The 14,171-nt window shown below is 34.6% G+C and overlaps 1 protein-coding gene across 13 annotated transcripts in view; it reads left to right on the top strand.

The window, feature by feature from the left end:
• LOC108288419 (aspartyl/asparaginyl beta-hydroxylase-like) overlaps positions 1-14,171 on the top strand; it is a 72,701-nt gene that overhangs the window by 29,855 nt on the left and 28,675 nt on the right. For 6 of the 13 annotated variants that reach the window (XM_017507344.2, XM_017507340.2, XM_017507333.1 and 3 more), the window contains exons 2-4: positions 9,311-9,457; positions 10,950-10,994; positions 12,394-12,462. In XM_017507344.2, the coding sequence (XP_017362833.1) occupies positions 9,311-9,457; positions 10,950-10,994; positions 12,394-12,462 (261 nt within the window). Of the gene's footprint in view, positions 1-2,774; positions 3,898-7,013; positions 7,253-9,310; positions 9,458-10,949; positions 10,995-12,393; positions 12,463-14,171 lie in introns of those variants that run through there. The other 7 variants (XM_017507346.2, XM_017507334.1, XM_017507343.1 and 4 more) reach the window with 5 other exon arrangements.

Here is a 14,171-nt window from a genome sequence, read left to right as displayed (position 1 = left end):
GGAAAGATCAGGGTTTGTTTTGTATATGGTGAGTTTGAGGTTTTTTGTAAGTCATTCAAATGGGATATTGAGAAGACACGTGGTTGTGGAGCTCAAAGGAGAGAAATGTAAGTCATGTAGATGATAGCTGACGTGAACTAGAAGGGTGGCACAGGACCAAGTATTAGGGGATTTTCACCCTTAAAAATCAGCTAGATGAGAATGAGCTAGCAAAGGAGACTGGAAACTAGAAAGTTTAAAGAGGTGTTAGAAGTACCACAAGCTTCTGAAGTCATGAGAGTCAAGGGAAGAGAGTGTTGAAGAAGGAGGGAGAGTTCTGCTGAGAGGGTCAAGTCAGATGAGGACTGAAAGTTTTCTGTTGAGTTTAATGACATGAAAATCATTAATGTAACATTAGAGCCACTATGCGGGAGCTGTGTGCAGAAGCCAGATGGAAGCCTACAGGTTGTAAGGAGTGAGTGGGAGGTTAGAAAATGAAAACAGAGGGAACAGCAACTCTGTGGAGAATTTTCTCTGTGATAGGAAGAGCAAGATGGCATAGAGGCTAGCAACAGGATGAAGGGAGACCTGGCAAAGGCAGTGAGGCTGGGTAGGAGGATCGTGAAGAGACAGTGCAGAGTGCGAAGTAGCTGAGGAGGAACCCAGAATGGATGCAGGTGAGGACAGGTTTGTGTGCTGGGCAGTCGACACCCAGGATAGCTTCCTGCTGAGGGTTCTGTTTTCCCTGTGAAGTGTGGGGCTATGGCAGTTTTGGAGTATGAAGAGGTAGGATACTTGGGGGCAGAGAAGTTTGATTTAGTCACCATAAAGTACAGCGAGGTGAGTTTGTAGAGAATTGGGAGGGTTGCAGGCAGCACCGAGGCCTGGATGAAGCTGGCTCTGCTGTGATCAGTTCCCAATGTTGATTCCGTGAGCCCAGCTCCCCTTGCCTCTGTGGCCGGGGATACTTGTGTTCACCCAGGGAGGCAGTTGTGGCAGTCCACACAGTGAGTGACCTGATACAGGAGCAAGAAGGGCTCATCAGGGAGGGAGGTTGAACCCTCAACTCAGTGGACATAGGTCCTGGCTCCCCTGGTTGCAAGTGGCATCAGGCTGATATTAATGCTCTCAAAACACGTTTGGTCTTTGATTAGACTTGGAGTTGCTATTAGTACCAATAGCTATTACAAGGAATAGTTAATATCATTTTAGTTGTGTTTGTTAAGGTTTTAAAAACATGATTTACGATTTGCAAATTAAGTTTATTTTTAAACTTTTCAAAAACATCATAAAAATGAACTGTCATTATAAGAGGTAGTTGCTTAGAATTCAGAATTTATTGTTCTTTAAAAAGTGTTGTGATAGATTAAATGATATTTCACAGGGCTTTCTCCTGATCTCCCTATCTAAAATAACAGGTATGTCACTGTCATTGTGAACTGAGGAGGAAAGACATTTTAATCAAAATAACTATTCAGTTATTGCAAAAGACAAAAGAAGGTTAACTATAGGACTTGTGAAAGAGCTGGATAAAGATTTGTCACTGAGGAATAATTGGAGCTGTGTTGAAGAAGTCTCAAGGTGAGGTGTCATCACATTTTAGTAGCTGTGATTCTTACAGCTCGACATTGGACCATAGACATTCTGTAATTTGGAGTGCAGCTGACCTCACACAGGCCAGTAAAGAAAGGAGAAGAAACCCTAGCAGCTTCAGCATTTGCAGGGGCAGATGGGATTATGAAAAGAGCTCTAAATTGGGAGTACGGATATTTGTACACTAGTTATGATTGAATCGATAAAAATTTGTTTCCCTGATAACTCCAGCAAATATTTGCATACCTCGTTTGTGCAAAGATCCATTTTATAAGCAAGAAAATTGAGGTCAGAAGTTTGATGACATCCCCTAAATCAAATTTAATGGAGAAGCCATGAAACAAATCCAGATGTCTAAGAATGAAAGCATACCAAGCTGCCTGTGTATCAGTGTTGGGGCTTGGTTTCTAGTGGTCTCACCCATAGGGGTATCATGTTGCTGTCATTTTCTTTCCAAAAACAACACAGTGAAAGAAAGCTTCCAGAATATTTGTCTTATTAATTTGTGTGGTGACAAAATAGTGGGTCACTTTATCCCCTGTCAACAAGTAATTCATTGTCATTTAACAATATAGCAAGCACTAAGTTTAGTGGGACAGATCTTTGCAGAAAAGAATGGGGGAAATGATGCTTGGCCAGAGGGCACCTGAGACAGTTCTGTTTAGTTTGCCTTGATGCCTACCTGCTTCACTCTGTCCTAAACCTGGGCCATCAAATGTTGGCACCATAGGTTGCAGACAATGGTATCAACTTGTTAAGGGTTTATCTGCATTCATCAGTTTTGCTGGGCAGAAACTGACCTGCCCTTTGGGACTAGGTGTACCATATTTACAAAATGACATATCAAGAGTATATTGTATGCTGTTGATAAAAAACTGCTCCTAAAATCAGCTTAGGATCGCTTCTATAATTTAGTGTTTTGTTCATTTGTGGAACTAGTAAATATCAATAGTAATAAGGTTAATAATACTAGAGTAATACCTCATTTATTTGATATTTTAAAGGGATAGATAAAATATTGCTAGTAATTTAATATTCTAGTTAAGTAACATTTACCTTTGAATATATAGGTTTGAGTGTACACACATACACTCAGATGGATTTAGTTTTTATGGCCCCTTTTAAAAAATTGATCTAGTCTTGCATTTTTTAAAAGCATGTATATCTTTTTAATAAGAATTTTATTTTTTCTTACAGAAGAATATATTGGCAGTGTATTCTTTACTTGAGCCACTGGAAATTACTAGTACTATTCAAAGCATTTAAATGTTTAATTTGTTTGTGAAGCCTTACATCTGAGTGAAAAAAATTAGTCTTATAAACAACTTAGAAAGGTTGCTGTCTTTTTCTAGATACTATTTATGCCAAATTAATTTAGTGTACTAATCAGAACTGTAATGAATTCTGTTAACTGGTAATGGTAGATCAGTGAATATATGGCTGATTTTATTTCCCAGAAGAGAATATTTGGAGATGAGGTTGGGGAGAGGTCGAAAAAAAAAATGAGAATGTGGTTGTGTAATCTTTTCCTAGTTCCCTTTCAAGAGGATCTTTCCCAGGTCATCATTCTTACTCCTGAAGATGTCTTTCTCTCCCTCTCCTCACCTTCCAGCCTTATTTCTATTTCTTTCCCTCCTACCAGTCCTCTCTCCCTCTTTTTCTAGTGAAACATTTTGTGTTGCTTTATTTTTGCTGTTGCAAGAATTAGTCCTGGGATGGTGTCTATGAATCAGAATTCTGGAGCATTAATTAATTTCTTACTATTTATGGTTTTGTTTCATTCAAACAATCTATTGGTCTTTCCTTGTAGCCATTTTATTAGATTCTGAAGGGCCAAATCAAGCTGCTTCTGGGCTTGGGGCCATATTTTATAGCAAGACTTGTTTGAGTTTTGAATGAATTGGTGCTTAAGCTAAAGCCATTAAAGCCTGCTTCCAAGAAAACAAAATTGGCAGCACAATTTGTTCCATTTCATTTTTTTCGGCATGCTTGATTTTTTAGGGGTTGAGGTTAGCTAGTACCAACTGGGAAAGGAATCCCGTAAGTGGGAGAAAGGCTGTTGTGTTGTTAGGGAGTGCACTTCAGCCTAAGTGATTAGCAGCATTTAGCCTCTAAAAATAACTTGTGAGCAGAGTTTGTAGTCAGGTCCAATTTCAGTTGTAGAGGCCCTTGCTGTGCAGGGGCTGGCCAGTCTCAAGCTCTGGTAGGCAAGTGCATGCAGTGTGCCTAAGACCTGCCAGTAGTACTTTTGAGTTGTTTGGCTTTTTTTTAACTTTAGCATTTATTATTCATGGATTGAAGAAATCGAAATGGCTGAAGATAAAGGTATATTTTTGTTATTTAGGTTAAAAGTGGCGTTAGAGCTAGCTGACAACTTTTTGCTTTATTTCCAGTTGTGCTGTGTTAAAATATTCTTGGCTAAGTGCTTTGACTGCACCATCTACATTTTCTATTTTGAACTTTGAGATACTGAGTTTTCACAGTAGCTGAATATTTCATGGAATAATCTGTCTTTACTCAGAATATGTTTTGGTGTCTTAATTTAGATGATCTTATATTGTACTATTGGAGACTGTATCTTACAAATTTCAGAAAATGAACAAGCTCTCTTTAGTTTTAAAAAGTTAATTACAATGAATTTAAAGAAATATGTATATTTAAATTTTATATAAAATTAGAGGATATATAAATTCAGTCTCATATTAATGAACAGACTTACTTGGTTCAAGCAACGACTTGCCATTTATGGAAAGTGACCTACTTTTATGTGAAGCAGATAATAAATGCTAAGAAAAAACACAAGAGTTTTTTTTTGTTTTTAAATTGACTCTTTAATCTTGAAGTATCCTTTAACGATGTATTGAATTTCATGTTTTGAATATATTTGTTTTTGCTTCACTCTGTAAATTAAGATAGTCTTTCCATTAATTGAAGGACTGCATTCACTCATTATAAAAGGATTCTTCTATTAGGATAAAGAATATGAGCATCTCCTCTGTGAATGCTGTTTGAATAATTGGTTAGAATGGGTTACTTGACTCATCTGATAAAGTGCTTCATGTAGCCATGAAGAAGAATATGAGATATGTGTCTTTTAGTTCTTTTGGAAAACGTTTTTCCCCTCTGTGGATTAGGTAATCTATGTAGTTAGGAAAAATCAGCTGTTACATCTGACCCAATTTTAACAGTTCTTGATTCCCAACGGGTGACATTTTATAGCATGGAAAATTAATCACTTTGATGAGTTGCTTGACAGTTTTCGTGTTTTTCAAAAAATTTTAAATGCATTGAGTTTATGTGTAAATATGAAATTCCCAACATAATGCTAACTAAAACGTATAAATGATCTATAATTCAGTTAGTAGTTGGCCAGTGAAGTAGCTGATCACTGTTCAAGTGCTGGGGTTCATCTTCTTGTCTCCCTTTCTTCGACCAAATAAGTAAAACTGCACGTTGCCCTTCCCCTTCCTTTTGTTTTTGGAGTGTCTTCATTTTGGACTGTTGCTTGCCATAGTAATTTTTGTGTTTGGTGGTTTGTAGGAACATTTTCTGATTTGGAGGTCATGTACTTTTGATGGAATAATGTGGGAAAAAAATGAATCGCATAGTTCTTGCGGTCTTCTTAAACCGCAGTAAAAATATTTTTTCACTGATCCCAGGACTACAGGTTGAACACGGAGCCAGAAGATGAAATGAAGACTTAAGAGTTATTCTGATCCTAGAAAATAGGGACATCTACTAGATGTTCTTCCCAAATACCTTTGGAACAAGCTACTGGTTTCAGATTTGCTTAGGGAGTTGTAAACCCTCTTAAGGGTTGTCTTACCATGCGTTCATCAGTTTCGTTGGACAGAAACTGACCTGCCCTCTGGGACTAGGCACAGCATATTTACCAAATGACATACCAAGAATATATTGTTCGATGTCAAAAAAAACTGCCCCTAAAAAAGGTATCTTAGGAAAGAATCCCTTCTATAATGTAGTACTTTGTTCCTTTATGGAACTGGTAAATAGCAACAGTAATAAGGTTAATAATACTAGAGTAACAGATAATTTATTATTTGTAGAGGGATATATAAAATATTGCTGATAATATATTCTAATTAAGTAACATTTAGCTTTTAAAGTGTTAAATCTCGTTACTAAAAACTATTTTGAATGAAAATCTAAGATTTATTATACATTTCTTGTATGTTTTAATGGCAGAATCAGTGTGAAATGAGTTATTGTCTTGTATTGAAGATTATTTGAAGGACCCTCAGGGATTCTGCCTGAAAGTCTCCTAGCACTCAGCTTTTCTGAGTTCTTGGATCTGCTCTTGCTGGAGAGACGTGTGCATTTTATATGCCTTTCCTCTGTCAGCACTCTGTTGCTTTGACTTATTTGGGTTAGATTGTGTCTAAAATCTATTCTAGAGTTTTGTGTAATGAGCTAGAAAACTTAATTGAAATTGAACTTGTTAGAATCACATCTAAAATAAAAACATAAATAAATTCTAGGTAAAGGTGTGTTTTTTATTGTGTTTGGCTCTCTTCCCATCTCAATCCCTTGCTGTTTGAGTGCATGTATTCATTTTGTTTTTTAGAAAAAAATCTTTTGTCTACTTTTCCCTGCATATATGGTGTTGTAGTCAGTAACTTAAATCAGTATCACTGAGTTAACTTGGATAAATGATAATTTCCTTTTCAGAATCTCAGAAATTTTCCTCTTCCATTTCCCTTTGAGAGAGAGAGAGAAATGGAGAAATGATCAAACTTTGAATTCAACTTATTACTATATTTTATTAGCTATTTCATTACAGTCTTTTAAATTTTTTTTTTTTAAGAGAGGGTCTTGCTTTGTTGCCCAGGCTGGAGTATAGTAGTGAAATCATACCTCACTGCAGTATAGGCTTATTTTAAATAGAATCATCTTGGGTATCTGGCTGGCCACATACTCATTTTAAAAAACTTAATTATTGGGTACAATTATCTGGTATTCACATACTGAATAAAAATGTTGGATGAATGAAAAGATGAACTATATTTGTTTAGCCTTGCTGTTTTCCGGTTAATGAGGAAAATACAAGAGACTGGTATCAGTTACAGAATGTTCAAGAGGACGTAAGACAAGAACCCAGCTTTACTGAAGTTTTAACATTCCTTTTCCAAAAAAAATAAATAAATAAATTTGATTCTTAGAGGGAATAAGTAGCAAAGTCAGGAAATTCTTAGTCATTAGCTACTTTAGTTCCATATTTTTAGTATGTGGATATTTTTGAAGGTATTATTTTTATTATACTTAGTGTTGTACGCAAATGAGTTTGTGTGTATATGTCTATGTGTTATATAGAAATAAGGGATTTTTGGTTTCTTTTGGATATAGTATTAGAAAAAAAGTCTTTCTGTTCATAAAAATATAGTGAATTAGAGATACAATACTGTTACCGCATGTATGGCACTTCCTGCCCGCACAGAAGCTTACTCACTTTCATAAATCTTTTTTTTCTTGAACTTTTAGTAGTAGTTTAGTTTGTATTTTTCTTTTTACATGCTTACAACATATAAAATTTTTGAAAATCACCATTTCCTTCTACCAACATAGCAGACATTCTCACCCAGTCTCCCCCTCCTATGGCTGTGTTCAGGTAATGGTACCTATTTGAAGTTGATTTAATGTGCAACAACAGGATCTATGCCCAGTAAGTATTTTTATTTAATACATAAATTATGGTTTTATATAGCTAGCTTTTATATAAATCACATTAGAAACAAAGTTGATGGCCATTTGTCATTTGGTAAGCATACTTTTATGAATTTACCATATTATTTAGGACACTGGCTCTGATGGATTCATTAATATTTAAATAATGTCAGAAAAAGGAAATACTTTTTAAGAATGACCCAGCACTTTGAGAGGTGGAGGCGGGCAGATCACTTGAGGTCAAGAGTTCAAGACCAGCCTGGCCCACATGATGAAACCCTGTCTCTGCTAAAAATACAAAAATTAGCGAGGCGTGATGGCAGGTGTCTGTAATCCCAGTTACTCGGGAGCCTGAGGCAGGAGAATTGCTTGAAACTGGGAGGCAGAGGTTGCAGTGAGCCGAGATCATGCCAGTGCACTCCAGCCTAGGTGACAAAGGGAGACTATATCTCAAAAAAAAATTAGTTTTATTAGTAATCAGAACTTCATATAATTTGATGTAGGCATATAGATAAATATATGTGTATGTTTGAGTGTACGTATACACAGATGAATTTGATTTTTATGGCCCCTTTTGAAAAACTGATCTAATGGTATATTTTTTAAAAATGTTTATATCCTTTTAAGAATTTCATTTTTTCTTCCAGAAGAATATATTGGCTATATATTCTTGACTTGAGCCACTGCAAATTACTAGTAGCATTCTGTAATTAGAACTGGACTTAGAAGTCAAAGGGCAAGTTCTAGATTAGAGCTAGTGGGTTTTTTTTTTTTTAAATCATGTAATTTGGCCCACTGATTAGAGATTGAGGAACTCAGAGCTATAGAGATGAGAGTATGTTCCTAGTTCTACCCAATTTGTACTGATGACTTTGGGAGAATCATTTCATTTTTCTTTTATAAAACAGATAATTATTCCTGTCTTTATCCCCGTTGGTTCTCAACCAGGAACTGCCCCTGCAGGGAACATGTGGAAATGTTTGGGGGTGGGTTGCTTGTCATAACCCTTGGGAGCTCCTTGTCTTTAGGTCCAGGGGAAACCAGGGATACCAGAAATCCTGCAATGTGATGAACAGGTGCACAGGATGAAACATTGACCTGTGTAAACATCCAGAAATGCCCTCTGTAGAAACAGTGGCAGGACACGGTGAGGATCACCGGCAGTAATGCACCTTAATGGTGACTCCACCTGCCGCACAAAAAGGAGACTCTGCCCTGCCCTTCCATCTTCTGTTTCATAAACTTTTCCTCTTCTCAGAAGGCATTTTAGGATATGATTTATCCTTTTTATTTATTAATATTGAGTATTCCTTTTTATGGGAAATTTAAATATTGTGGTTCATCTTTTTAAGAACAGTTATTTTCTAATATCAAATGATTTTTATTTTTGACTGTAAGAAGAATACTTACAAAAGAATATAAGGTATATTAATCATATCAGATGTGATAAATGATGCGTCAGGTGGACAGCAGTTTACAAAGCTGTTTCCTGCAGTGAGACCAGTTGTGAATGAGCCTTTTCCTATTTCCTTAGGCCTCAATGGATCTTGTAAAGGAGTAGGAATGGACAGTGCTATTTCACTTCTCTGTCCTTCTCTCTCTGGCTAAGAATATGAAATGGTTTGAGGGGAAATACTTGCTTCTGTGGTAGTTAACAGAGTTTTGAAAATTCTGCAGAAATGAAATGGACAGAGAAAAGGATATGGCCACATTTTTATGTGATTTCATTACGTTATTGATGCGCTCTCCCTTTAAAAGGGGGTAATCAGGTCATTTTGATAAGTAACTTAGATGGAATATACATATTGTACTAACTCTTTTAAAAAATTGGTAGTTTATTTCACGCACTACTTCAAAGTTAGTGTTGCATCTAAACAGAATCTTTTCTGTTTTCAAAAATATTTTGTGTGACATGTTTTGAGAATTTAACTGAAAACTATTTTTGGAAATGGTCTATCATTGTATATACTCTTAAATTACTGGAGAAATAATTGTGAGAAGAGGTGTTCAGTAAAGTATTTTCTACTTATACCATCTTACATTTATTTCTAAACAGAGACAAAGCACGGAGGACACAAGAATGGGAAGAAAGGACTCTCGGGAACTTCATTCTTCACGTGGTTTATGGTGATTGCATTGCTGGGTGTCTGGACGTCTGTAGCTGTGGTTTGGTTTGATCTTGTTGACTATGAAGAAGTTCTAGGTAAGAATTTCGATATCTTATGTGAATTTGTAAGGGAGAAAGTGACATCTCTTAGGAATCTTGAATATTTGTTACTTTCTTTTTGGTACTGGCAATTTCTGTGGTTCTCAATAGAGTGAGGCTGAAAAGGGGTATGAAGAGGGTTACCTTGGAGTACTGTCTTTTGAACTTCTTTGAAAATGACCTGTAGCTTTTTTTTAAAAAAGGCTTTTTATCGTATGTCTGTCATACAGAGAGAAGTGTCATCAAACAGTACTCATTCTCACTATATGCAGTACCTTTTGGTTTCTATTCATTTTTATTATAAATTTTTAAATACTTGATCATGAGCCGCTAAATTTATTTAAGGACCCACTAATGAATCATAACCAGACAATATGCAAAACCCTTTCTTAGAGAGGGTTTTCAAAGCACACCCTTCTGTGTCTCTGTTGGGATGGGGTGAGTGTGTGCATGCATGCATGCAGGTGCTGGATGGGTGTGCTAAGATAGGCATTTGTAGATATGTTTGTGTGTGTATAGTGATCTGTATGCCGTTCTGAGAAAGTTGCTGTGGTTCTTCTGATAGTGACCTTTCTCCTTTTTCCTTTTCTCTCTGATAATCACCGCAGTTTTTCATTATTTTTTACATGAATGATTCTTTATTACTTTTGGAGTCACATTCTCTCTTGCTTCCCCAAAAATCTCTTTTTAAAAGAAATAAAATTTAATATTACAATTCAGTTTTCTTTCACTATATTCATCATTTTATGTACCCATTAGCATTGTCTAATTCCAGATTATTTTTGTTACCCCCTTTCCGTTAAATACCCAATCTCCTCCTCTTTCTCTCTCCTGGCAAATACTAACCTACTTTCTGTGTCTGTGGTTTCCTTTATTCTGGACATTTCACATAATGGAACCGTACGCTATATGGTCTTTTGTACCTGCCTTTTTGCACTTAGCATGATGTTTTTAAGGTTCAGTACTTCATTTTACGGCTGCATAATATTTCATCATATGGACACACCACATTTTGCCTATTATCAGTGATGAACATTTGGGTTGTTTCCACTTCTTGGCTATTGTGAATAATGGCCCTCCTCTTTAGTAATCCAATGAAAGATGTGAACCTGGCTCTGGAAAAAAATGCATATTTGTCTATATGTACAATGTTGCATGGATGATCTCCCTTTCCCTTGGACATCCTGTTCTTCTGCTTTACTTGTCAGATTATAGACAACTTTTTGGGGAGAAAGGGCAAAAAATAACAAAATATGCTTATCTGTAATCTGTTTTTTACTGAAGTTTTTCATTTTCATTACTTTAAGGAAAGTGTCTCTGGATAGATTGACAGACCAACAGGGGGAGGATTTTAGTTTGGAGACAAATTTCTGAGTAGATTTATGCTTACTGACTTATGTTGTTAGGGAACATATCTTAAAAGAGGAGATTTTAAATATTCGTACCTTTAAGCACAAATAACAATTTTCATGTTTTTACATGCATGCAGCCAAAGCAAAGGACTTCCGTTATAACTTATCAGAGGTACTTCAAGGTAGGCTACTGGAGATGCATTTCAAGTCTACGTGTGTTAGTCTCTAATACCTCATACTTTTTCTACTAATCTAGTTATTAACATTAGAATGTAAGTGATAGGACAAATTTCCCATTGTAGGCTTGTCAGGAGGGATAGTATTTTCTTTTACTGTTTCTTGAGTTCTGTCTTCTGCATAGCCTTGATTAGTACTTTTTGTGTTCTTAGCAGTTGAAATAACATCCTTATCTCTTCCTTCATCATTATCATTTTAAATGTGTATGTGTTTGCTAAGTCAGACTTCTATATAGCAAGTTAACCATTTCCCTAAGTACAGCAAGGGCTCTGGGGAGATGGGATTGATCAGAGCTACTCTGAGCCAGAATTTCTGCCTGCTCTTCTGTGGTCTTTTAATGCACTTTGTATTGAAGAAATGATAAGAATGCTGCCAACTGTTTTTTTGTTTTTATTTTTGGTTTTAGAGCTGATGCTCTAAATCCTGTTTAGAGCATTGTGAATCCTGTTTAAAATATTGCTGTACCTTAACATGATTATGTTTCTCCACAGTCATTGTCCAGTAATGAATTAGAATCGTGGATTTTAGGACACTTTTTTAGGAAGTTGAATGTTTGAAATGCTAAACAAAATAACAGTGTTTCTTGTGAGAAAGCATTAAAGCCTAAAAGCATTTTTTGTTCTTGAAGAGGAAAGGCTTTGGTAGTATTGTCTTCTCAGCATATCTGATTTAAGCCCTTTTTCCTTATAGTATAGATGGCCAGTACTAATTAAGTCGAATAATCATAAGTTTTCTTTTATAATTTCAGGAAGCCTCCAGTTTTATATGCTTTATTTTCATAATGGTCTTTTATTTTTAAAGGTTAATTTATGATATTTGTTATAAATCATGATTGTAAAATATAAACTTAATGAGTTTTATATTGTTAGTACTTAGATTCTGTGTTAATCTGTTTATATTTAGTTTCTGTTTGAGGCTGGGTTTTTTGGTTCAGATATTGATAATGTGATGAAATTTCATGCTTTAGAAACATTAAATTTCAAGTAACAGGAATAAATCAATATTGTTTCATATATACTAAAAACTTTACGAAAAATATTTTTAGCAGTATAATAAACATTGTTCTCAAGTAATTAGATCAGGATGTTGTTCAATCTTTAAAGAAAATGCTATGTCACTTTTATTTCTTGGAATTTGTTAGCTGAACATTTCCTGACTACCTGCAATGCTCACTATTTTGAAGTAATATATTAATTTGACACTGCTTTGCAGGATTAAAAGAGGAAAGAATTGCATTAATTGGTAACATTTATGACTGAGCTATAGGACTTCACTAAGTGGTGATACCTTATTAAATTTGTTTTCTCTTTTGTTCCCATATCCATCATTTCTCTTCTATTGTAGGAAAACTAGGAGTCTATGATGCTGATGGTGATGGAGATTTTGATGTGGATGATGCCAAAGTTTTATTAGGCAAGTACACATTTTATGTTTTTTGTTAGTGATGATAAAATGCTAGAAACAAATATTTTTGATTTAATATCTATCTCAATAGTATATATCTTACAGAAGATATTTCCCCCTTAAATCATATATTTCATTACTGTTAAAATTTAAATGGCTTATTTTTCCACAGACTCTTCCATTTCGATTTACTTTTATCAATGAATAAGTGTATATATCTCTTACATATATATCTTTTGATATGTATAACAATATCATGTGTGTTTTCAAATTTAAAGTACTTCTTACTCTGAACTTAGAATTGGAATAGGTAATATCCTAGTCTGTTTTCAGATATGGTAATTATAGCCATTCTTCATTGACATTAGACATTCACTTCCATTTCAAAATGTAAATTTTTGCAGTCTTACATAAATTAATTTTGAAACAAAAGTGATAGTAAACATCTTAAAATGTCCCATGCATATTTTAATGGTAGCATTAAAATATGAACTTCTGGTCTTTTGACCCAGTGTCTTTGTTTTGGAAGTCTTGGAATCTTCTCTTTCTACTGTCTTTATCAGAGATGTTTCTTGTAATAAATAACAATGTGGTATTCCCTCATTTGTTTTAAAATGCTGTCTTGCTGGAAAGAATGATGTTAATTTTAATATGCAAATTTTATATAATCTTGTGAGACTTCCTTTGCTTTTGTATTTAGCATAATTCATGTTAAAACTTTTTATATCAGAGTCTTTAGAAAAATAATGGATATGGCATGATATTATACATTAAGCTTATAAAAGAATGACCCAAAGAAATTCTTAATTACACTGTATTGTGTATATTTTTTAGACATGAAAACATAATAGGGTGCCACATCTGTAACCCAGTGAAATTGCTTTTAGTAGATTAATCTCACCTCCTTATGAAATAAAAAAAGTTCTAAATATGAAAATAGAGCTTTAGTTGTGGTTAAGAGTAAGAAACCTTCCTAATTTTGACCTATGTTAGTCAAAAATAGTTGACCTATGTTAGTTTTTTTTTTCTTACCATCCATTGGGAATTCGTGTTTTCTGCTTATTGCTGGTAATTTACCATGAAATTTCTTTTCCTGTCTTAACTTTAATGAAATTTTCAATATAGCTCCGTTATTCTGTATCTAAATTTGAGTTTCTGTAAATATAGTAAATCTTCAGATGACTATAATCCTAGGCACGTAAAAGAAACAAAATTATATAGAACTTGTCAGAATGATGTCAATTTGGTTGCCTATAAATGGTTTATTAGTTCATTATATTACTTTAAATGACAAATTCTGAATAGCAAAACTTTTTAAAGAAAAAATAAAATGTGGGCTAAGTTCCCTCATTTTCAAAAATAATACTACTTCCTCATCTGTATTCTGCTGATTTTTATTTGTTTGCTTTTGCTTAAAACCAGCTGTCTGGTCTGTCAGGAAATGTCAACCATTAAAAATTAAAATGTGGTATTTCTTTGATAAAATAACACTGATTTTTATAGCAAACCATTACCTTAATAACTTGATTTTTAGTGTAGTTGAGATTTCAAAAGGTCATTCCCTTTAAGGTTTTTAACTTATCATTAAGAAGTTAATTAATTGTAACTTTGAATATTGCTGTTTGCAGGTATAGTGTGAGGAACACATAAATTGTGCCATTTATAAGAATTGTACACTTGGAGATGGAACTAAGTTTGGTGAATATCAAGGTTTATTT

The sequence above is a fragment of the Cebus imitator genome, unplaced genomic scaffold, assembly GCF_001604975.1.
Source record: "Cebus imitator isolate Cc_AM_T3 unplaced genomic scaffold, Cebus_imitator-1.0 Scaffold373, whole genome shotgun sequence".
NCBI lineage: Eukaryota > Metazoa > Chordata > Mammalia > Primates > Cebidae > Cebus > Cebus imitator.
Note: the sequence above shows the minus strand (reverse complement) of the source record. Positions and strands in the feature narration are given on the sequence as shown.